Source organism: Natator depressus, chromosome 4, assembly GCF_965152275.1.
Source record: "Natator depressus isolate rNatDep1 chromosome 4, rNatDep2.hap1, whole genome shotgun sequence".
Taxonomy (NCBI): Eukaryota; Metazoa; Chordata; order Testudines; family Cheloniidae; genus Natator; species Natator depressus.
Genome location: NC_134237.1, coordinates 41223483 through 41248922, shown reverse-complemented (window position 1 = coordinate 41248922; position 25440 = coordinate 41223483). Strand labels below are relative to the sequence as shown.

Genomic DNA, 25440 nt, shown 5'->3' with positions numbered 1-25440 from the left:
GGAGTACTTGTGGCACCTTGGAGACTAAGGAAATGTATTTGAACATAAGCTTTCGTGAGCTACAGCTCACTTCATCGGCTCACGAAAGCTTATGCTCAAATACATTTGTTCGTCTCTACAGGGTTTAAAGTCTCTTCCCCCAGGCACAGAGGAAGAAGGGTTTTGCAGGCGGCAGGTGTTTCAAGCAAACTTTCCCCTCCAGCCCCCGGCACAGCGAGGGAGCAGCAGCCGCCTGGCTGGAGAGACGCCTCCCCAGCGCCTGCCGCTCGCACCGTACCTTTTTCCAAGAAGTCTGCAGCCGCCAGCGTCAGCAGAGGAGGGGGCCGCTCCGCCGGCCCCGGGGTGACGCTGGGGGAGCCGCTCTCGGGGGGCAGCCGTCCCCTGCTCTTTCTTTTGGAGGCCGACATGGCCGGAGCAGCCGGCTGGGCAGCGAACACGTGCGCGGCCCCTGGAAGTGCTTCCTAACCAGAGTGCAAAGGCCGGCGCCGCCCCCAGTCCCCGCCCCGCCGGCGCAGAGCGATGCTGGGGGCCCGGGCGCTGCGCTGGGCTCTCCCTGCACGGCGCGCCCTGAACTGGGCAAGGCCCCAGCCGGCCCGAGTCCCTCCGTGCGGCCGCCGCCTGGGGAGCTCAGCTGTTCGCAGCCTGGCGGCAGCCGGGCTCCAACCGCAGCTGGATAAGTTTGGCGCGGTAACCGTGCACCTGGGTCAGCTTCACGCTCCAGACAGCCTGGACCAAGTCACCTTCCAGAGATGGCTACAGGGCAAGTGCATTTCAGGGCTACGGGGCCCGCGCAGCAGCCTGCAGGGCCACCCGCTGCCCCTGTGGGCACAAGGGGACTGCGTGGAGGGCAGCACCTAGAGAAGATCAGGCCTTGTATAAAGAAGTGATTTCCTCACCCAGGGTGCTGAAATCCTGGTCTCATTGGGACCAGTAGCAAAACTCCCACTGACTAAACTGGGCCCAGGATTTCCCCCAGCCAGGGCTCTCTACTCTGTCCAGTAGGAAGCAGGGTATCAACATACATAACCCATACAATAACAACACACACTGCCAGTAATCTTATTCTCACACAGACCTCCCGTTACCTTCACTGGGAACGTTGGCAGCACCAGCCCCAAATAAAGTAATTTATTCATTGTGCGGTTAAAATTTGGTATATTGAATGCCCCCAACTGAGATTTTATAAAGCACCAGCAGAGTGTATTTTGAATGGCTTCCTTTATTTCAGTTTGAAACTATCTTTTTTTAAAATTAGATTTAAACATTGTGCTTTGGGATCTTCAACCCAACAGTAGCAGCCTTATGCAATCAGATACCAATTTGAAAGGGTAACTGAGGAATCTGTTTTTATTGTCCAATATAAATGCAATGTAAAGGGCAGGGAGTAGATATTAATGATTACAAGTATGTTGTGTTTTTAAAAAGTTTTAATTATTCTAAATTGTTAATGGTACATTGACAAGCAAAACTGGATAAAATTTAAGTCATAATGTTTTTTTTTCTAAAGGTCATTTTGTAATCCCTTGAAATGTCCTTGTCATTCCTCCTTGTATACATCTACCTGTCATTCTTTACTCTGAAGAGAAAGCATACTTACCTAGCTGGCCTACTACCCTCAAATCTAATTCTTTCCTCAGGATGGAATAATTGTGTAACCTCGGGTTTACAGTTGCACAACACAGAATTCAACCTTTAACTTCTATTACTTCTGAAGGGAAAAAAGTGAATACATGCAAAGTGCAGAATCTGCATTATCCAGTGTATAAAGCTGTAAACAAAATGTATATAGAGTTCCACCGAAAACCTACAAACAACATAATATTGTAAACCACAGTACAGGAGATCCACTGTTTAAACAATGATAAAAATCTCTTGTACTTCAATTTCCAGTGATAGTAGCAAATAACTTGAATGATCAAGAGACTGTTCAATTATTTGAATTTTCAAAATGAGTGTCCTTACTGCCAGTTGCCATCTTCTTTGGAGATGTGTTTTCATTGTTATTCTTAATTAAGTAAAGTTTTTTCACTATGTTACCCAAAATTATTATGAGAAGACAGTTATTTGAATTAAAACTTGGATTGTACCTATAGTCAAAGAAGTAACTGCAAATAAGGTAATTTATTCTTCTACTTAGTAGTTGCTTCTGAATATATATGAGTCTGATCCATCAAAATCTTGAGCCAGCAAACAGGCATGGAATTAACTTTACTATGGGGAGTAGTCCCAATGGAGAGGGATGGATAACTGGTTAGGGCTTCTTCCTAGGACTTGCACGACCTGAATTCAAGTCTGTGCTCTGCCACGGACTTTGTGTGCCTCTGTGGGCAAAATCGGTTAGCCTCTCTTTACCTCAGTTCCCCATCTATAAAATGGGGATAATACTACTACCCTGCTTCTCAGGGGTGCTGTGAGGATAACGACATTGGGGATTGTGAGGTGCTCAGATATTACAGAACTGAGGGCCATGTAAGTATGATGGAAAGTTAAGCACATGCCTAAGTGCTTGCAAGATTGGGGCCTGTGTTCTCTGACAAAAATAAGTTACTACTGTTATCTCTGCAAAGTTAATGCAGCTATGGAGAAGTGAACTAGATTCTACTCTTTATCAGTCTTACTAAACAAAATAATCACATAAATCCTAACTGGAAAATCTTGTTTACTAATGATCATGTAAGAAGCAAAAAGGACACATGAATTTTTAGATCCCAGATGAAATTTTCATGACTGACACTTGAAAGCAAAGTTTTTGGTTTCTAAACAGAGTAAATTGTAGGAATAGAAATTGAGTCAGATTTGTAGTGCCATACCCCCTTTTTGCAGTCAGATTTCACCTACATTTTTTCACCTATTTGCTCCCACAATAAATGAGGCCAGCTTGAAAACCTTTAAAAATCAGGCCCTAAAAGAGAATGAATATGGAATATGACAGTATTATTTCACAATCGCTTTTCTGATGACTACTGTTACTCCACATTAAGCTCTGCTGTTATGTTTATCAGAACTAAAGAATTAGTAAAAAGCAAAGGGGGGGGGGGCGGCAGTGGCCATCAGAGGACAACAGCTTTTATTTTCACATCTATTTTCTTGATTTGAAAGTATACAATGAGTTTTATGTTTTTGGTTTTTTTGGTTTTGGTTTTTTTTTCTTCCCCAGAGTCTGTCAAACAATGGAGAGCAGAAGGCAGAATCGCAGTCTGGCTGCACGTTCCTATCCTCCAAAGCAAATTTATAGCCACTGCTGCTTTGCAGGGTTTTACTTTCCACCATGCAGAATCAGACTCATCCACGCTGACACTGTGGCTAGGAGAAGGGCACAGCAGGTTACCAGGGTACGCCACACATCAGTTAGGAGTGGCAGGTTAGTTCTAAAGACAATTCTATTTAAGAAAAACAGGTGATGGTTTAGGACCTGATTCAGCAATAAGTCAGCCAGGCTTCCACACTACACAAACTTGTAGGACAACTTTGTGAAGTGCAGTCTGTCAGTCATGAGTGTCCCTATAGAACAAATATATTGTGCTATGTTGGAATAAAACCAAACTGGTAAGCTGATGTCTCAGTTTTCAGGGTCAAAAGCTTTTTTAAACGGTGTGGGCTAGTGGAAGGGATTATGGTCCTGAAGCTTTAAAATTTCACCTGTCCTATAGGACTCTATTTAAAAAAACTAAACCAAACCAGGAACTCCATGGCATTCACCCTGCAGAGAGAGAAATGTCCTCCAGGAGAGATGGAATGTTAAGGCTCCAGAACTATAATAAAAAAATTAGAACTAATAAGTATCTTTTTACAAAAATTAGAAGAAATACAAGGGTCTTTTTAAAGTATTGTATGTACTGTAAACGTGTTCTTGGGGCCACCCAGGCATGCTAAAATACCTGTCATGGTTATAGGACTAGCTGAATCTCTGATCTTGGGAGCACCCCCTTGGTCTCACACCTCCTGCCTTTACTTTCCCAGGGGTTGAATCACACAATTCTCCCATTCTTAGTCTAGGTCCTGGGCTATAGCACCCAATGGCTCAAATGTGCTTACTACAGAGCAGCTCCAATTCTGTCACACCACCAATTTGAGGGAATGGGGAGGGGCAAAAATCTTCAGTTTTAGACACTGGTGTACAGGTTAGCTGACCACCACATGATTTTTGAGAGCCTGTAAACAGTCATATGCAAATTCTAGTGAAGAGATACTCATGTGAGATGGAAGATTATACAGGTAAGTTTAATTATATCGTAAAAAGAACATCTAACTATAAAGAAACCTTTTTTTTCTGATTTACATTGTAACACAGCTTTGCAAATTGAGTTGCCGGTCACACATTTTGCAGTGCAAATCAGCAGAGGGCAGCACAGCTGAAAATGCTTAAGACAAGCCTAGGGGTTTTTTTTTTCAATGGACATGTTTGAACATGTTTTCCAGAGGTATGAAAACCTCATCATTAAAATATGTGGCATTAAACTAAGGTCAGACAATGTGTTCCCTTTGCAAAAGTACAGTATTACTCCTTATGAGTAATTTACATATTTGAGAAAATAGAAGTAACTGAAAAGGGATTTTCCTAACGTAGGAGTTGCATAACTCAAAATGTAATTTTATAAAGTCATAGCTTTTAAAAAAAAAACCCACCCTGTTTTATATACTACAAAACCAAAATAATATCTGTGGAGACTATCTTTGAAATACTAGCATCTGGTTGTCTCTTATTGTGGGGTGAACATTTTGGCTGTATTTTATCCAAATAAGAACTAACTTCAAGGGCAGAAGCAATTAAATAGTTCCAGAAATTGTGGCATATTGATATCAAGCACTGCTGCATAATAATTTTTTAAAAAATTAACCTTAAGACTATTTATATATTTATTTTCTGCTATTGCTTTTGAATCCAGCAGGTTTCATTAGGAGTTTTTGATTGAAGGAAAAGATCAGGAAGACATGATAGTGTAAATCAGCTGATTTATTTAAGTAAAGTAGTAGCACTGCTATTCTATTCTATACAAGTTCTTCTATATAGGTGCAGTGGAGAGTTTTCTTTTGGATTATATATATTTTACACACACATTCCTATATGTTCATGTTAGAGAAGGCAAGGCAAAAGAAGTGCACGGGGGGTGGAAGGTGGTGACATTTTTGGTGATCCTCAGCTCCTGTGGGAGTTCATTCCACAGTGCCAGATTGGCTCCTGAGAAAGCTGTCTCCTTCACAGATGAGCTCACCCCATTGTAGAAAGTTCCGTTGTTCCAGAAAAACAAAGTTGTTGACCACAGTGTTCATGCTGGAGCTTTAGGCAGTCTTTTAGATACCTTGGGCCCTGGCCATGGAGCACACTGAAGATAAGAACTGAGACCTTCCACTTGATTCCATATCCTGTGGGAAGCCAGTATAGAGAGCAGAGAATAGGTCTGATGTGGTTGTGGTAGCCACTGTTGCTGAGGTGACATGCTGCAGCATTCTGTACCAGTCGGAGTTTCCCAGGTGCCTGAAGTGTTCATGCCCAGCTATATTGTATTGTTGTGTAGACTAGCCAAGAGATGACAAAGGTGTGAATAAATGAGGCCAGGTCACTGTTCACCAGCATAGCATAGAGCTGCTTAGCCAGCTAGAGATGGTAGAAAGTATTACTCACAGGTGCTATCTACTATTGTTTAACAATAGAGAAATCTATGGTGTTTCCCCCTATGTATGGATTATGAATTTATTGCATCAATTTGCAGCAAAGGGATTTTTAGACATGCAACTACTTTTCAACAAAATGGGGTTCTTTCAGTCGTTTCCCATATATGTAAAAGTGACGTTTAAGGTATTCTTGAAATGCCAAAATGTTGCAGATATCTCCAGATATTTATAGAAGGTGATGCTTAACTCCCATGAATAGATGGGAGGGACAGATTCATTCTCAAATATCCATATACTTTCATGTGTCATCCAGTATTTAAGGACAGAAAAGCATGTTGCAAGCCCAAGAGCATGCAAATATTTTAAATTAGATATTCTCTGTTCACAAGGCAATATTATGTAATGAGACCCGAGAAGGTTAGGAGTTAAGGATATGTATACCTGTACATGATCAATACCCTGAAACCGAATCTAATCTTTCCTTTCTCCCTCCACCCCTAGTTTGGTACCTACCTGACAATATGAATATTCTTTTTCATTGTTTCAAATTTTGAAATGGTTATTCGAAGAAAGAAAGTACTTGAAGTTGGAGTAGGAGGAGGGTCCTCCTACACTCAAGGTAGTTAATTGCTTTTGATCAAGGTCCAGACTCCAGAGAAAATAATTTAAAAACTCAACAATAATAAGTAAATAAAAAGATTTTCAGGGTCTGTTCATATTGTCAAGTAGGTACTATTGACCACCCCTTCCTACGCAATTGAACAGCAGCCATAATCTTGGCCATTGAGCAGTGGTTTTCAGGTTGTTGGCCATTGTGGGCTGCATGTGCAGTTCTCTGTGTGTTATGTGGGTATACACACACACACTACCTGTATGGCCATCAGGATGTCACATGAGCCACAGTTGTATGCTGCTACAAATGACTGTGTGAAATTGCAGGAAATGATAACGTTAAATAGGTTATGGACTTTCCGAAGCAGTTTTGGGATTTTTAAAAACAGTTTTCCATATCTCAAAATAATTTATATTTGTCAGTTAATGTTTATAGCACAAGCATTCAGTGTTTATAGCCATTAAGTGAGCCACAGATGAACCTGGACTCTGAACATCTGTTGCTGGCATAAAGTTAAAACTGTTTTATAATTTTATTCATAAGTGGTTTAGATATCTGCTTTTTGTTCTCTAATACTGCAGAGGTTTTTTTAATTCTATCATCTCGTTCCAAAAGGAGACAAGACACTAGTGATTGAACAAAATAGTATTCTAATAACTATTGCCTTGAGAGAGGACAGGTTGAAACCTTTCCAGAGAGTCACTGTGGTTCAAAGCATCAGGTTTGAAATACTCTCTAAAGTCACAGGTCCAAATTCCAGGGCCTGCTACTGATCTCTGATAAAGGAGACCAGAAGCAGGAAAAAATGCTACTGGTGGTCTATCTTCTTTTTGATTTAAATCATTACTTATGACTGGTTCTAGGCACCTCACAGTGCTCAAAGTTACATTGACAGGTATCCGTTTGTTGGGAGCAGAGGAGAGAAGCAGTTGACCCTTCTTTCTAGTTAAGCCGGACCGCTGTTTGCCATTTCCAGTGGCCATTCTTGGTCTCAGAAAGCCATATGTCTGAGGAGCAGCTTTTCTAGAAAATAACCACTACACCCCCAGCGTGCATAAAAGTTGATCCCAGCATCCCCCCTTCACTCCCCTCCTCCCCGCACAGGATTCCACACTAACCAATGTACAGCTATCTATCTACAGCAGGAGTTCTCAAACTGGGCGTCGGGACCCCTCAGGGGGTTGTGAGGTTATTACATGGGTGGTCATGAGCTGTCAGCCTCCACCCTAAACCCCACTTTGCATCCAGAATGTATAATGGTGTTTTATATATATAAAAAAAGTGTTTTCAATTTATAAGTGGGGGGGAGGTCTCACTCAGAAGCTTGCTATGTGAAAGGGGTCACCAGTACAAAAATTTGAGAACTACTGATCTACAGGGAGGGTGAAGGAAATAGATATACGACTAATTCCCTAAAGTATCTCCTTTCACAGAGCTTGACTTCAGGGTTGCTATTTCTTTCTTCTAAACAGAAAACTCCCATTTCAGTATTATGCAGGAAAGGATGTTTTCAATCTAAAAATTCATTCCTTAATAATTCCCTTATGTTAAAATATTTTCCATAGTATTCTAGATGTATGCATCATCAGAGTGCTAACCACATAGGCTTCCATCTGCTCAAAATTGATAGGAACAGTTCTTCCTGTAATTATCTACTAATTTTAAATCAGTGCACAATTGATGTGGAAAAGAGCACTGTAAGTTGTACTCACTGTGCTCACCAAAGCACAAATCTAACATCTGTCAAAAAGGAGTCTGGGGTAGTAAAATGTCTGTTTTAAAAGGGACAGCTGTTTTTAAAGTGGAATCCTTTCAAGAACGATTACTAGGTGTGATAGGATGACTAGACCTGAAAACAGACGGAGTTTTAAGAAAAATAAGGAAACTTGTTTTCCGTGGAAGAAAGTTAACAGTCTAACTGCAAGCACCAGAGTACACTGCAAGGCTTAATTATTCAGTCAGACCCTTCAACCTGTATTTTTTTCCACCAAAGTAAAGGTGGTTCTGTACCATTTGGGGAGCGGTGCTATTTGATAAACCGGTTGACTCCTGTACAGCTTGCTGTTTTAGAAAGAATTCAGATTATCTAGAGAGAATATAAATGATATACAAGCAAATTGGTAGAATAATTTCATCATCCATAAAACCAACCTGCTGAATTCAAAATGTGTTAGTGATAAGCTGATGTCATTTTCTGCCTGTTTTAGTCTGAAAGTACCCATATCTACTGACGGAACTCCTGTGTCAGCAAGGTCAACATGAGAAACTTAAAATATTGGCTTTTACAACTAACTCAGTCATCTTCACCTTCATTTTCCTGTTTGTTCATAATCTGGAAAAGAAAAACAAGCTTTCCTGCTTTTTTAGGTCCCAAACAGTTTCTCAATTTGGAATGAATTAGTCCAAAGGAAGAAAATATTCTTCCTACACTGGCAGAAGCAGCTACTGCTGTTAAAAGTGAGATCATCACTTCAACAGTCTCTGAATCCAAGTGCTTAAGTGAACTGGTGTGACTCTCTTCAAAACATCATCAGCAAACATATTTCTTAAATGGTTCTTATTCCCAAACTGGGTCTCTTTTATGGCCTGCTGCTATTATAGGTTTTCCCTTCTAGTGAGAGAATGGTATGGTAGATCTCAAATCAATGAAGGCTGCACTCAGAAAGACCTCAAGACATCTGGAATATGCTGCTCAAACAGTTTCACTTTTGTTTCTACTGCCTGTCCCTCCCTTCTCATATTTATCTCCAGACTTCTTCTCCTTGTCCAGATCCCCCTCAAGCTTCTATTCATTGAACTTTTTGAAACTTTGTACTTTTAGAGAGAGGTAAGGGATTGACTCCGTGTACACAAATTTGCAGAGGGACAATAGGGTTGAGGTCTGTTATTTCTCACCTCTATATATTATGTAAAAACATTTTTGTTGTTAACAACCATGTTATCTCTGGAGACACAAATCCAGTTTGAGAACTGCAAAACTAAGCATCTCTGTTGGAATCTTCTAGACTGAGCCCTGAGTCCCATTGGGTAGATAGAAAGATTAACCTAAATAATCTATACAGAAGCCCCTGGAACCCCATAAGATTGGGTCCCTAATCCATGAACTATTGGAACTCATTTACAAAACTTTTCTTAAACATTACATGATTGTCTCATATTATAGAATTAGAATTTGTAATCCATATTCCATGATTAGATATCTTTGAGCTATAATGTATCTTAATTAAAACTATCTTTAGATAGGCTTTTTCCTCAAAAAGCATTTTATCCAAAAAATCTGATTGATTTTTATCCACCCTGCTGGCCTCACTGAAATTAGGAGAGCTTCGTCATTTGATTCAGTAGGGTCAGGATTTCACCCAGGATGGTTTTCAGCTGGGGCCTGATCCAAGGCATGCTGAGGTCAATGGAAAGATTCTCATGGACTTAAATGAGTCCTCTCTTGAAGAAAGGAATTGACTTCCAAGTATGTTTTGCTAGATTATTTGGAATAGTTTTCTTGGCCTTGAAACCTTACTAGCAGTCATTTTACATAAAACTTAAGATTCTTTTTTCTTTTACATAGGATATCTACATCTTAATTTTGGAAAGCACATTCCCTCATGTTGAGACGTTTTAACCCCGGGGTTCTCAAACTGGGGGTCAGGACCCCTCAGGGGGTCACAAGGTTATTACCTGGGGGGGTCACAAGCTGTCAGCCTCCACTCCAAACCCCACTTTGCTTCCAGCATATATAATGGTGTTAAATATATTAAAAAAGTGTTTTTAATTTATTAGGGGGTTCGCACTCAGAGGTTTGCTATGTGAAAGGGGTCACCAGTACAAAAGTTTGAGAACCACTGTTTTAACTTTTATACCTGTAATTTGATGTACTTTTTTCATTTAGCACAATGCAATTTTCTGATAAATTACCTAGACTAAACTTGCACTGATGAGTCCCTCGATAGGTTTATCATGCTTTCTGTTTAGGTCGTGTAAAATTCTGAATTCTAAAATTTTAGAAAATAGTTTTGGATACTATCTTTCTAAAGTTATCAGAAAATATTCTGTCTCCAACAGGTGCTGCATTGGATGTAGACACTGGAAAAGTATTGGTCGTACAAGACAAAAATAAAGTAAGTTTGTTATTATTCTAAAATACCAATTAATTAAATGGGCTTTGAATATTGTATAAAACAAAGATCTTTTAGCTTTCATTTCTGATAATTAGAACAGTGAAAGTTTACTTTTCTCCATTGGTATTTTTGAATGCTTAACTATAAACTAGTCTCAGAGTAGCAGCTGTGTTAGCTGTAGCTCACGAAAGCTTATGCTCTAATAAATTTGTTAGTCTCTAAGGTGCCACAAGTACTCCTGTTCTTTTTGTAGACTACTCTGTGTATTTAAAAAGGAGTAAAAAATTGTAAACTTTGAAGGCTGCTGTACTGCAGACAATTCTCAGTTTTGTTAATTTTAAATGGATAAAAATTGAATGAACTAGAAATGTGCTTAACTGAATATTATACTGCTTGACAAGTACTTGAAGAATGAATATATAAAGGGCTGCACTATAGACTGTCAGCTTGTTCTATGCATATATGTGGCAAGCAGCTTGTTGTAGTATGACCTGATCGTTCTTGGTGGGTGGGGGGGAAGCAGTCTAGATTGACATTTATAAATACGTCTACTGGGCATCTTCAGTGACTTTTTCAAATAAAATTTCATTAAGAATTTTAGCACAGACTGCACGACAGCCAAATGGACACAACAGCCTGTCTAGGAGGTTAATGATCAGCCAACTACAGATTTGCAGAACAGAACAGAATTCCTTCTTTATTAAAACATGAAATTTCAGAGAGGAGAAAACCATGCTGAAACATTAAAGTGGTGATACAAACTAAAGCAAGGAAATTCCCTTGGCTGATAAGGCTAACCTGCCTTACTCTAAACCTGAATGGAATTGTGCTCTTTTTATTTCATCTTTTGTTAAATGGAGGTGGGTTTCAAGTGACCGGGGGGGGGGGGGGGGGGAAGCAGAGTCCTGTGAGGTACAGCGGAAATTTTAGACATAAGTTTGAAATCCTGCCTATTAACATCTGTTTTGTCATAACCCTTACAACTGAACATATATACATACATATATGTGGGTGTTAGCGATTGTATTTATGTTTAAAAACAAACATGGAGAATGCTGCCTTTTAGAGAAATACACCTGGACTCAATCTGAAATAAGACATGGGAAAGGAGAACTAGAAAATATTGCTTAGATAGTTATTGTTCAGGACACTCAAAACAAAGCAAACATTTGGATATTTACTACTTTAAACATAACACTCAGTTTGATGTTAATAACCTTGTTTGTTACATTCGCATTCTTTAACATCCCGTTTACCACTAAAAGTGACCAAATTGACATTAACTACATTTTTAAAGAATTATTTTGTCATTAAATACTCTAATTACCCCAGTATAGTTTCATGTCCAACGTATATTGTAAAGCCCCTTTATACACTTACTTTAAAGCAATAATTTGTTTGGCAGAAGCCATTTTAATCAAACTGTTGAGAGGGTTGCATCCAACTTAGTGGATTGTGCCAGCGCTGTGCCAATATAGACAAGTTCACATCTAGCAGCAGCTGCCCCTAAAATAATACTCCTGCCTCATAGGAAGCTGCCTGCCTTCCTAGCTAGCAGACAGATATAGTGAGTAAGCCAGAGGTAAAGGAAAAATAAGTTAGAGAACACACACAAAAGTGGTCTTCAGTAGTTGCATACTAGTTACAACTCTGTCACTGCTGCCTCAAGGAAGCAAGAACTATCCTATGGCAGGTACAGCTTGCCAGGGTTGCTGAGGCAAGAGAGAGGCTGTTTTGACATCCAGTGAGAGAAGCCATTAAAAAAGGATGCACACAGTTTCTGCTTTAAAAAAAAAAAAAAAAGCACAGACTTTTTTCATAGAGCTCCTGTTTTTCATCTAGAGCATATGTTTATCTCTGCACTGCTTAAAAAGAACACAAATATAAATATCTGCCAACATTTCATGGAAATGTTTGAAAATCATTCTGTTTAGAGACCACTTTTGTCACTTTCAGAGAAGGGGGAGGGGAACATTCTTTTGTTAATTTTTAAGAAAGATATTTGCATAACACAATTGTTTTTCCAATAGGTTCATCTGGCATAGATGCTTATTTTGCCCATCTTAAACGAGAATCCTCTCAGGCATCAGAAAGTTCCAAGTTACAGTCCTGATAGAGTAGAATTGAGCATATTACTTATTGGTAATTTAGTTTTTACATTAGTCATAGTTTTACTGATAGCAGTAGTCCCATGAACTAAAGTGAAACTACTACTGAGTACAATTATGCATGTGCATAAATTTTTGCAGGATTTGGACCCAAGGGTTTGTCTACTCTAAGAAATGAATTTGGATGAAATTAGGATATGAATTTAAGGAGGAATAGCTGTGCGGGCACACTTCTATTCAGGAATAAGATTGTTTTATTCCAAATTAGCTTATTGTACATCCTAGGCAGGTTAAGCTAAACAAGAACAAGGCACTCTTATTCCTGAATACAAGAGGATCTGCCCAGGGAGTTAGTCAGGGACACCTCCTTCAGAATAACTCCCCCATGTAGACGAGCCTTAAGTGACAGATTTTTTAAGAAAAGAAAAAGAAGTTGTTATTTTAAGGCAAAAGCCCCCCAAACAAACAAAAAATGGGATAGGGAATAGTATTACAGAATATACAAATAAGCTGTATTTTTCTAAAAAAATATTCCATTTAAAAAGTTTTCCTCTAGCCTTTGGCATACCTGTCAAACATTTCACTGGTGTATTTATTTTCTTCGAAGTGTGCTGAGGGGGAGGGAATGTTTATTGAAAGTGCTTAATTGAAAGACTAAAAGCTACAGAACAGCTACAACACAGGCACTATCCATGCAAATTCCCCCTACTCACCCGCTCTTGAAAATGGCTCTGCTCAGACACCCTCACCCCTCCATTAATAAAGAACCTGAAACAGTGTAATTCAAGACACATGTACTGTTCACCCAAGCAACCTCATGACTATATGATCTTCACCTTTGTCTTCCCCACCCAACCAGCCTCTCCCTGTATAAGGCCTTATCCTAACTTAAGCACTAGTCCTGCACTTGGATCCATGCAGGCCTTTGCAGAATCCCAATGAAATCAATAGCTTTCAGTAAACTCTTTGGGTCAAGGATTCTGTTTGTTTTGTAAAGTGCCAGACAATATGACATGAAATAATTAATATGCTTTGACCAGGATCTACAGGAACTAGCACTAAGTATGTGAAGGTAGTTAATTTCTCATATACACTTTCATTCTTGGCCTCCCTGCCAAGCAAGAGTGTCAGTTGTGGTACTGGTGGTTTTTGTGATGTGGAACTGGAGTGAGACCACCAAACATCCATCACACAGTAATGGCTTCCAGTCACTACCAGGGTTACCTACAATCATCAAGTGGTGAAAGGCTCCTTATTTCATTACCAGGCTCCTGAGCCATTCCACCATTTCATGTGCTAAATTCAAGGACAACAAAACTAAAGAAAGTTATTTGCATTTTAGTTGAAGGCAGTGTTTTTGTAATTGAATAATCCTTTGGAAATTTAATTCAAGTCTCTCCACTATAACAGCATAGGCTACTTATAATTAGGTGAGAGCTATCTGACATTTTCTGCAAATGGCAACATAAGGTAATTGGATGCATTAATTTCCATTTTCTGTCATTAGATCTAAGGCAGCATCCTACTAGCTACATTTTCCCGATGGTGAAATAACTAGCCACAGATTTGTTCTCAGGAACTAAACTTTAGTTCAGTTCACAGCTAGATGCAGCAAAGCTAATGAACTTAAATGAAAGAGTATATTCATAGGCAAGCAGAATTATACAATATGTTGAATTGGTAATGCAAGAGTTCAGGGAAGAGAGGCACCACTCTACAGGAAGTAAAGTATTAACTTTGTATTTTTATTAGCTGTAGAGAAAAACTAAGGACTTCTGTATAGTAGAGACTCCAAGCTCATTTTGAGTAGTTGCCAGTTAACGCATAAATTTGGCATGCAATCTGTAAGATCCAAAACTGGCTCGTTATAGGTGGAAAGAGTTTCCAGCATAAGTGAAGAAGAAAATACAGATATAGAAATATTTTCCTAGTTCTGAGAGAGAGAGAGAGAGCGCGCATGTGTGTGTAACAATAAAGAATAACCTGCTTAAATTTTAAGAGAACTCAAGAAATCATCAAAGCTCAACAAAAAAACCCACAACCCCAAGAACTATGCCTCCTTTACATTTGTGACGGAGAAAAATAAATTGTTCCCAAAAGTTCGCAAAAATTTGTTTTTGCATTTCAAGGTTTGGCTTCCTGCCTCAGCCACCTTCAATACAAAAAACTTGAGCTAGTCTTCCACTCGGAGGCTGCACAACACATTGCTGCACATGGTGTCAAACCTTGGGACCAAAACGGTCATTTTCTGCTGTCCCTGGCCCAACTAAAGGTAGAGGATGCAATCAGGGAAGAATGTTGAACTTTAAACAGAGAGGGGTGAACTTTGTATCACTCTACAACTCCTCATTCTCAGGTGACACAACGTGGAATTGGAAGAATCCAGGGCCACCTACATCCAGCTCTCTTTGCCAGAATAAGACTGACGTGATATGCAACCAGTGAGGAAGAAAAAAAAATGGGGAAAAACAGTTTTTACTAGGAGCATAACACTAAATACAAGCGCTGAAGTTAGTAATGTCCATTGTCATTGAACTAGTAATCTAAACAAAACTAAATTAGACCAAGAAATTGTTTCCCTATGTCAAGTAGGGAACACAGCTTTTGTACAGGGAACTCATGCTTCACCAATCTATTGGAATTCCTCGCGGATGTCAACAAGCACACTTATAAGAGTGATTCAGTTGAGATAGTGCAGTTGGACTTTCAAAGACTTCAACCAAGTCCCACATCAAAGGCTCTTAAGTAAAGTAAGGTTAAAAGATAGTCCTACCCTATATTTTCTAAATGGTCAGTTTTTACAGTGGAGAGGTAAATAGCAGGGTCCCCCAAGGATCTGTACTGGGACCTGTGGTGTTCAGCATTCATAAATGATCTGGAAAATGGGGTAAACACTGAGGTGGCAAAGTTTGCAGATGATATGCAGTTACTCAAGATAGTTAAGTCCAAAGCTGACTGTGAAGAGTTACAAAGGGATCTCACAAAACAGGGTGACTGGGCAACAATATGGCAAAGGAAATTCAATGTTGATAAATGCAAAGTAATACACACTGGAAAGCATAATCCAAATGCTAGACATACAAAATGATGGGGTCTAAATTAGCTGTTACCCCTCAAGTGAGATCTTGGAGTCATCATATATAGTTCTCTGAAAATATCTGCTCAGTGTGCAGCTGCAGTGAAAAAAGCCAACAATGTTTGGAACCATTAGAAAAGGGATATATAATAAAACAGAAAATATAATACCACTGTTTAAATCTATGGTATGCCACACCTTGAAGAGTGTGTGCAGTTCTGGTCACCCCATCTCAAAGAAGATAAATTAGAACTGGAAAAAGTACAGAGAAATGGCAACAAAAATAATTAGGGGTATGGAACAGCTTCCATGAGAGGAAAAATTAAAAAGATTGGAACTGTTCTGCTTAGGATAAAGACTACTAAGGGAGGATATGTAGACATTATAAAATCATGAATGGCATTGGTGGGTGGGATGGTGAGAGTGTTATTTACCCCTTCACATAACACAAAAACCAGGGGTCACCTAATTAAATTAATAGGCAGCAGACTTAAAAAAACATACATAAGGAAGTACTTCACACAGTGCACAGTCAACCTTTGGAACTTGTTGCCAGGCCAAAAAGTATAACAGGTTTAAAAAAAAAAAAAAAAAAAAACGAACTAGACAAGTTCATGGAGGACAGGTCCAGCAATGGCTGTTAGCCAAGATGCTCTGAGCGTCTCAATCTCAGACTGCAAGAAGGTGGGATTGGATGACAGGATCACTGAATAATTACCATTCTGTTCATTCCCTGTGAAGCATCTGGCACCAGCCATTGTCAGAAGACAGGATACAGGAACATTGACCCATTGTGGCCATGCTTCTGTTCTTAGGATTTTTTGTTTTTGTTCCCCCGCCCCCTTCCAGAAAAATGACATTTTCCCAGAGACGACCAGTTTACTTAAATAAGCTGATATTTTCAAAGTTTGAAAAAATCACCCAAGCACATTTGTGTAATGATGTATACTGCATGCAGCGATCTCAAAATAGTTTAAGAGCTCATTGCATGGGGTCATGAATGAGGACAATTACACAGTAAAAGATTTCCAGGCACGGAAGACAAAATCTGAATGCCAGTGGACATATATGCATTGTCCATCTACAGTTTATTATTATTCTAAACTTTTGTCCAAGCCCTTAAGTAGAGCCCAAAAAGAATGTTTTTCAATATAATCAATCGGAAGTACATAGTTGCTTTGCATTTCAAGGAAAAAAACAAAAAAAACCAACCCTCCTCCCCCCCCAGGATAATTGACAAATTGTCAGTCTGGTGACATTTAACTGCAGTTAGTTAAAAAAAATGTATAGGGCCTAATCCAACAGCTGCAGGATCTTGTCCATGTTTATCAGTTGCAGTTACAATGCCAAGGCTGCTAATTATTCAACTTGATTCTGCTGAATTTCAATAAATGAATTTGTAGAGAGGTCACACACCAAAAAGGTCTTCATTTTATTTTTCTTCTCCATGAAAACAAAATGACAAAGTTACACTACATGGTTATTACAGACACTAAATCACTTTAAAGCCAGTGCAGTATAGAACAATACTACAATCATAATATCTATTTGAAGATTAAATATGTACAGTTATTTTTAAAAAGCCAAAAAACCACTGAAGTAGAATACATTAGTGATTAACAAGAAGATTATACAGTCTATATCTATAGCAGCTTCTTTCATGTCCAACTACTTTTAACTAGTTAACTAGCAGCAACTTTGTCTAATGACTGTTAGACAGTTTATATTTTCAATCAGTAGATGTTTTCTTCCAATATTTCATATAGACAGGTAGCTGTCTGATCACATTAGCAAAAACAGAAGTTTATTTAAATCTTAACTGATAATTATAGAAGTAACATGTTATCACCTTTAAAAAATTCATGTACATATTAAGGTGATTAGGAATTCTAGAGGAATCATTTTGTCCTTTTGTATTAGGAGAACAAAACAGATTGTATACCTTGCTAATATTTCTGCTCCATTATAGACAACAAATGCATGGAAATTTCCAGGAGGCCTGTCAGACCCAGGTGAAGACATTGGTAAGTCTCTGGACAATGTTTCAAATACATCAGCAGCATAAGCAGTCACAACTTCATTGAAGTCCACTGAGTTGTGCCCTCTGTTAGTTGGCTGATACAGAGGTATGTAGCTCAAAGTAGTTTTGCAGGATTACTCTTGTGATGGTCAATATCTGTTTAAAATTGGTGTCTGAGAGGTGGGGTGACATGATCCTGCATCCTAAAACAGACACTTCAGCAGAGGATACCCGATGCTTCACCATGTTCATGGTGAAAAGGCCCTACATTTAACACATTTTTCTTTATTTTCACTTTGTGCAGTGTTTGATTTGTAGGCTTATTTGACATTGTGTCATATGAACCCAAAAGTGTAAGGAAGATGAATATAGCATAGAAATAAATGAATTAAAATACTTCAAGCACAGCCTGAAGCACCAGGTGATAAACTCAGCAATATTCTGAGTAAAAATTCCTGACACTGTTCCTATCTGTAACATGGGACTAACTACATGTCTTCTCCCACACTTTGTCCGTCTTGGAAGTTTACATTGCAAGCTCTTTGGGACAGCAATTGTCTCTTACTATGAAGTACATAGTACTAGCACAATGAGCCCCTGCTTTCAGCAGGAGTCTCTAGGCACTATTGTATTACAAATAGTAATAATTACTCTTAAAGTAAAGGTGAACTGACACTGAGCTGAGGAAATACTTCACTTAAACTAATGTGATGTAGATGGTTGTTAATACTACAGTACTGCTGAAGTTCTGTTAAAGGGTTACAGGACCAATGAGTTTACAATACAGAAGTTTATGCAAAGGTTAGGTTTTTAAAAAAATATAGACTGGAGGTTTTTCTGTATATAGGAGACAGCATGTAGGTTTTGGGTTCAAAAGTTACCTCCACTGGACAGTACTACATTCTGCACTCTTACATTAATACATTTTTCCTCAATACTATTTCAGATTTTTGAGTATCATCTGCACAGTACTGATGAGTAAGATCAGACAAAAAGAGGTTAACTTCATTGCTGGAGTAATATAGAAACAGCCTGGGAGAACTGGGAACAGGACCCACATGTGCTGACTCCTACTCCTGCACCTTAGCCGCAAATGTATTCTCCCCCTCAGTGTCCAAGGCCACAAACTCTGCAGTTCATCATTACAATGGACAGGACAGTAGTTTCCCACTATACATCTCAACTTTGGTCTAGATCCACAAAAGGGATTTAGATGCCTGCCTGCCACTTTAGGCACCCAACCTCAAAATTTTAAATCCTTAAAATCCCTGCTCATCTGTCACACCCTGTAGGCACCTAAAATCCCCCGGCACCTAAATTTCTGCCACTCAGCATACATACAGCTGCATGAGGTTATAAGGATGGAGGAGGTGACACCACCATCTTTCTCCTCCTCATTGTGGTTGTTGCTTTGTTGCAAAGGACTTATGCCCTTAACTCCAGTAGAGGGTTCAGAGCTGTGAATCAAGAGCAGAGAAGGACTCTCCCTCAGGCCCAGACTCAGGCACCTAGGTCCCTTTAAGGGGCAGGACTTAAGCTAGCGTGGGCAACCTGCCAACCGCACGCAGCCCATCGGGATAATCCACTGGTGGGCCACCAGTTTGTTTACATTTGCGCTGCAGAAAGCAGTGGCCAGCACATCCCTGTAGCCCACACCGCTTCCCACAGCACCCATTGGCCGGGAATGGCGAACTGCGGCCACTGGTGAGCTTCAGGCAGCCATGCAAATGTAAACAAACTGTCTAGAGGCCTGCCAGCGGATTACCCTGACAGGCTGCATGCAGCCCGCGAGTTGCCCACCACTGACATAGGTTATACCCTTTTCTTTGGCATTTCCTACTGGCTACATTAGGCAGCTACCTACTCATCTTGCTAACTTTTGTGGGTCCCATTCTTAGGTGCTTAACATTCCGCAGGTCTTGTAGAGGGAGAGTGGACGCCTGACTTGGGCTGTGGCTTCCACTAGATGGCAAGGTGCCTAAATGTTAGACTGAGCATTGCAATGCTTAAGTCCTCTTTATGGATCTAGCCCTTCAGTCATTATATGCAATTTCATGTACCGTTTTAACATATTTCATGTGTACTAATGCTGTTCCTTCAAATATTTGTTACAGAATTGAGCTTTAGTTGATGTTGCGTGTATAGTTTTATGAAACATGAGCTTACATGTCAAACATTTGTTTGGAGAGGAGTACATAATTCCATGACTATATGCTGTATACTTTGTACCAAAAAGGGAGTCTGGTTAGAGAAGGATTGAAAGGGAAGGGTCCAAGATAGAAGGGGACTTTGGAGGAACTTTTACATTATTGATAGGCAAAGAATGGCCAGCATTGAGCATGGCTCCACTGTACGAGTGCTGTACACAGGAGTGCTAGGGACACATCCTTCTAAAAATAGGAGAGGCTGTAAATGTTGCTGGGGTGACAGCAAATAGGTATCAGAAAAACTGGGAAAAAATATATGTTTGTTAATATTTTAATAGTGGTATGAGGGGAACTTTAAGATGTGATGTAGCAAACAGTTATTTTCATTACTGTATTTTAACAGATATAAATTAATGAAGCATGAAATAACAGAACTTTATTTTTCCTTCATTTACATTAAGCCTTAAACATTTAAGGGCCTACCTTTCAAAAATGTAGGAGTGCAGTTATCATGCTTGCAGATCAGTGTTTATTCACATGTACCAGTTTGCACAAGCAGCTGTGGTAGTTATGTGAACAAATTAAACACTAAATTGCACGCATTTGGGGGCTTGCCGATTTTTTAAACTCAAGCCCTAAATGTTCCTTCTATTTTAACTTATTATAATATTTTAAAATATTAAAAAATAAGGGAACTACAATAAGGCACTATCTTGAAGCAAAGCTCAAATCTAGACTGAAATCGCTGGTCTAATGATTGTGTCTTACGTAGCATGATCTCCCTCAGCATCCCTGATTTCTATCCTTTTATTCCTTTCCCACTTTAAGTCCAAAGAGTACTACACAAATACACTGTAGGGAATTTGCTTCATTTCCACATCTCTTCTAACCAAGGAAGACTGGATGAACCTTCCATTAGGACTTCCAGTGATTCCAGCCCAGAGGAGCCAGGAGTGGTAATGGCTCATACTGTCAGTAATCTCTACAACTGTGTCAGAGACATGGAGTCAGAGAGCTCTCTCCCCCCAACCCCCGAAGTAGCTGTGTAGTTAATATTGTAATAAAATGCTCTACAGACTTTTATATAGTAATGTCCGCCCCCCCCCACAATCCTGCAAACACATGCTCATGTGTCAAGCTTTACTCATGCAACTAGTTCCATTAAATGCAATGCAGTTACTAATGTGTTTAACTTTAAACACACATGGAAGTGTTTGCAGGATCAGGGCCATTACTATATAAATGTTTATTGTCTGCAAGAAAGGCTGTTAGATATTTTGCTTATGGTTTGCTACTGTATGTCCTGAAATTATTTTCAGTGGTTTTAAAATAAATCCAAAATTTACATCTTCTGTACTTCTGACTTTTCAAGATGGTGGTTTGCGGCAAGGGAGAATCACTAAAAGGTTTTTGTTAAAATGAATGTAATTCTGTTAAATATAAACCATCATTCTAATTCCTAATTAACTGCAGCATGTTGCCTTGCAAAATAGCCATGGGCATTTAACACCTCAGACAAAACAGTCACCTTCCTTGCCATGAGGATAAAAAACAAATAATCTAATAATTCTATTTACCCATCCAAAAAATACTCCACCCAAGTGGATTTGTAAAGTTTTGCAAGGCCTAGGAACAGCTAAATTTTGGCAGATGAGGCTATTCGAGCCCTCCTGGGATCTTTGACTTTGATTCCCGTTCAGAGGTAACTCTAGCTTTTGGTTAATGGAGGGACTGGGTCTAAGCACTGAGAGTGAATGAGTTATACCCTGCCAACGATTAGCTGTTTTTAGATCCTGACTCAGCAACGTTCTTAAAAATGTGCCTAACTTTAAGCACAAGTAGTCCCACTGACTTTCAGTGGCACTATGCCTGTGCTCAAGGACATTCCTGGACTAGGGCCCAAGTTAACGGATTTTTTTTTCCTCCATTCCTACCGATTTTTATAATGAGAAATGTAAGAGGTTTTTATCTCCTCTTGGTCAGTGTACAAAAGGTTTACATATGCAAAGTTAATAGGAATTATCTATATGAATTCCCCATGCATCAATAGATTTCATGGTAGGTTGGCAAAATAATATAACTGAAATGTCAGACATTTAAGGATAAATTTGCAAAAGGGGTGAGGTCCTCCCTCATTCTGTAGGCCAGTTTGTTTGCACACTTTTACATCTGTAAGATAAATTGTGTACTTGTGCCACTGAACTAATTGATTTGCTCCCACAATCAGGTATAGTTGAAAGTGCTTGGCTGCAACAGGAAGATCAGTCATTGAAAGTAAACCTAAAAATGTATTAGTTAGGATCAAAGAACTGAAAATATTTAAATATTTTTAGATAAGAGCTGGGTATACTGCATTGGTGCATCGGTTTCAGAGCTACCATACTTGTACAGTGTTAAGGAACATTCATCATTTTGTAGGTTATCCACAAAAAAAACAGTCCATTGCAATTAGTTTTGTTCAAAGGCCCAAAAACTGAGCTTACTGTAGTGTTGGAGTTTATAGCCTTTACAGTCTCAAAAAGGTGTTACCATCAGCAATACTTTATGAGTTGGAAATCTTTCACGGTGAACAGTTCTTGAAATGTAGTCTCCTCTTACATGTACTGTAGGAATATTTCTCTCCATCTAGGAAACACAGCAGTTCGAGAGGTTTTTGAAGAGACTGGTATTAAGTCAGAGTTCAAGTCCCTCTTAAGCGTAAGGCAGCAACATAGGCACCCTGGAGCCTTTGGGATATCAGATATGTATATCATCTGTCGCCTGCAGCCTTCCTCATTCAACATCAGCTTCTGCCAGCAGGAGTGCTTGAGGTGCGAATGGATGGATCTTGAGGAACTTGCTAAGACCAAAGACACTACTCCCATCACCAGCAGTGTAGCTAAACTGCTACTTTATGGATACAGAGAAGGGTTTGATAAGATTGATATAACCATGAGAGAATTTCCAGCTGTTTACACTGGCCTATTTTATAAGCTGTACCACAGGGAGCTGCCAGATACTTATAAAAACATGACAGAATTGTAATAAGCTTCACATTTTATTAAAATAATAATTCAGAATTGATTGTTTTAAATTGTGGGCTTACTTGTACCATATTAAAAATATTCCTGGACTTTGTTCTTGCTGGAATTTTTTATTTTCTAGTAAGATATATATTATTTCTTTTAAAAGGTAAATATTCTTGTAAATGTGTGCACATCTTTAAGTTTCCTTTACACTGTAAGGCTAATATAGTAGCTCTAACTAGAGGAAAAATACGTGAAGCACTAATACTGAAATTTCTAGATATTTTCCTGGTGCTTTTTCCTCTGGACACTGGCACAATTGTTTCAAAACATACAGTAACATCAAGGTTATACTATACAAATGTATTTGGTAATCAGACATCTGCAAAAGCAGTTATCAAATATTTGCTCACACTAGTACTTTTGAAAGGAGTGGAGGAAACTACCACTTTAGTGTGTTGTGGCATAGATTATAGAATCTACCACTGAAATCAGCTCTTGGCAGACATTGGAAGAAAAAGGATAGCTTTCTGCCCTGGTCCAGTTTTTGGTCCAAGTTTGTACTGTCCAGTTCTTTTCAATGCCACATACCAATCAGAATATTTCCGTGACCGGTAAGTGTTGTAGTTGTTTGATTCCAAGCGCTCAAAAAAGAAACATTCTTCGGTTACACATTTCTGAAAGGGAAAGAAAAAAAAGTGTTATTCATATTCATCCCCTCCGGCATAACAAATCACACACAGTGCCTATTAATGAGAGGAGTTAGTTGATGATTAAATTTCAGAGTAGCAGCCGTGTTAGTCTGTATCCACAAAAAGAACAGGAGAACTTGTGGCGCCTTAGAGACTAAAATTTGAGCACAAGCTTTCGTGAGCTACAGCTCACTTCATCGGATGCTGTAGCTCACGAAAGCTTATGCTCAAATAAATTTGTTAGTCTCTAAGGTGCCACAAGTACTCCTTTTCTTTTTGATGATTAAAGTTATTTGTATCACAGTATTAGGGACATTTTCAGAAGATATTCTTTTCTGAAGAACAGATTTCAAGGAATTCATATTAAACATACTTTTGTGTGAACTACTGCATGATATTTTGTAGCAGCCATTGAGCTAGATAAAGCTCAGAGTAATCGGTCTTCGTGCTATATTTCTTTGTTCCTTTCCACCATTTATCAAAAATGAATGAAGAATCCTGTCTGCTGTAATTGTTGGTAGCTCCTAATTTCCAAGCCAGACAATTCAGCTATCCCTCTTGCCTAGTGTTAGAGGAGAAAAAGTATGAAGTGGGTCATTTGCCCCTGCCAAATCTTTTTATCAACTTGTCAGAAATAGATTACTAGCAGTCCAGCCTAGGACCAAACTGTTTGTTTTAATTTTCTTGAAGCCAATTCCTATAGTACTATTGTGCAGTAACAAAAATAATAGTAGTGAGCCTATTCTGTTACCAAGATGATGATGATGATGATGAGATTTCTTTAAGAAGAAAAAAATTAATGAGCATATCCCATGTGGAAATTATATTTATTCTATCCATTGTTACAGGGGAACCTAAGCCAGGAAAAACATTCATGTTAACTAAAATTTTACTCCATTTCAAATATGTTCCACAATATGCTTTGCAATGTGCATTTCAGAATCCAGGAAAATACAGTTAATCTCTAAATCTGTAAAGGGAAATTAATATTTCCCAATTATGACACTGATTATCAGCCTCAATAGCTGATAACATCTAGGTAGAGAGAAACTTTAAAGTACATTTTCCTCATCTAAAGCTACATCCTACTTAACAGTAAGTCCTGAAGGATTTTCTCTCTCTCACACACACACACTTCAGTTTTTAATGCAGAAGCAGAAATTCCCAAATACACATATATCTTCAGCACAAACCAATTACTGCAGTTTTACCTCATTCTAAAGAAATTAGTTATAGGAAATACTGGGAACTTGTTAAAGTCCAGTGGCATCATAAGCATGCCATATGAGCTTGAATACACGCCACCCCCCACTCCCTTATTTGTTCCTGACAGCCAGATTATAGAAATGTTTTCATCAAATGACCTACTGCCCTAATTTTCACCTTTAGAATTCAACCTACATAGTTTAGAATTAAATAAGCTACGACCCTCAAATTTCTAGTAATTTTCTAATGCTGAACACAAACAGCCCTTTCCTTGCTGTTCCTCCCTCCCAAACAAACACAAACACACACACAAACACACTTTACCCATTTTTACTGATGTAGAACAATGCAACCAATACATTTGTTATAGATTTTTCTGCAAGGGCTAATGATTCTGTTGTCAGAATAATGCATCTCACTTCAAAAGGAATAATTTAATACAATTTTGACTATAAAAAGCAAAAATACTTTTTAGATTGTAAGATCTCTGGAGCAGGAACTTTGTCTACTCCTGGGGGAATTCTGCACCACTGTGCAAGCACAGAATTAGGAGGCAAAGGGAAGCCATGATAGGGATCATGCTGCAATTACACTTTTCACCCACTGAGGGTGGATGTGGGACCAGAAGAGGGCAGTTGGCTCACAAGCCGGAGCAACTACCCGCAGAGAGGAAAGGGGAGAGGCTGCCTTCCTCACAACGCCTTGCCTGCAGGTCCAGAGGCGGCACAGGGGGAGGAGGAATAGGGGAAAAGAGCAGGGAACACAGGGCTGCTGGGGGGGGAAGATCTTGCAGACTGGGGTTCAGAAGAGCTAGTGGAGGGGATAGGTGGGGGCCAAGAGTTAGA

The 25440-nt window shown here is 39.2% G+C and overlaps 3 protein-coding genes across 5 annotated transcripts in view; 1 reads left to right on the top strand and 2 right to left on the bottom strand.

The window, feature by feature from the left end:
• AFG2A (AAA ATPase AFG2A) overlaps positions 1 to 453 on the bottom strand; it is a 305716-nt gene extending 305263 nt beyond the window's left edge. For both annotated transcript variants that reach the window (XM_074950826.1, XM_074950828.1), the window contains exon 1: positions 278 to 453. In XM_074950826.1, the coding sequence (XP_074806927.1) occupies positions 278 to 407 (130 nt within the window). In that variant the 5' untranslated portion in view covers positions 408 to 453. The remainder of the gene's footprint in view (positions 1 to 277) is intronic.
• A 55-nt stretch (positions 454 to 508) lies between these two features.
• NUDT6 (nudix hydrolase 6) lies at positions 509 to 22799 on the top strand. Of its 2 annotated transcripts, XM_074950823.1 has the most exons (5): positions 509 to 760; positions 3158 to 3361; positions 10286 to 10341; positions 17495 to 17549; positions 22322 to 22799. In XM_074950823.1, exons 1-5 carry the CDS (start codon positions 520 to 522, stop codon positions 22714 to 22716), a joined length of 951 nt encoding a protein of 316 aa, XP_074806924.1. In that variant the 5' UTR covers positions 509 to 519; the 3' UTR covers positions 22717 to 22799. The 2 variants fall into 2 exon arrangements, with proteins under 2 accessions (XP_074806924.1, XP_074806925.1); XM_074950824.1 differs by lacking the exon at positions 3158 to 3361.
• FGF2 (fibroblast growth factor 2) overlaps positions 16710 to 25440 on the bottom strand; it is a 66466-nt gene continuing 57735 nt past the window's right edge. Inside the window, exon 3 of the mRNA XM_074950825.1 lies at positions 16710 to 23374. Within this exon, the coding sequence (XP_074806926.1) occupies positions 23189 to 23374 (186 nt within the window). The 3' untranslated portion in view covers positions 16710 to 23188. The remainder of the gene's footprint in view (positions 23375 to 25440) is intronic.

What these genes read in the sequence shown, in the direction of transcription:
- NUDT6 (XM_074950823.1), top strand. Translation starts at nt 520, where the DNA reads ATGCTGGGGGCCCGGGCGCTGCGCTGGGCTCTCCCTGCACGGCGCGCC. An exon ending in TCGTACAAGACAAAAATAAA is followed by an intron (nt 10,342 to 17,494) that starts GTAAGTTTGTTA and finishes GCTCCATTATAG; the next exon opens with ACAACAAATGCATGGAAATT. An exon ending in AGACCCAGGTGAAGACATTG is followed by an intron (nt 17,550 to 22,321) that starts GTAAGTCTCTGG and finishes CTCTCCATCTAG; the next exon opens with GAAACACAGCAGTTCGAGAG.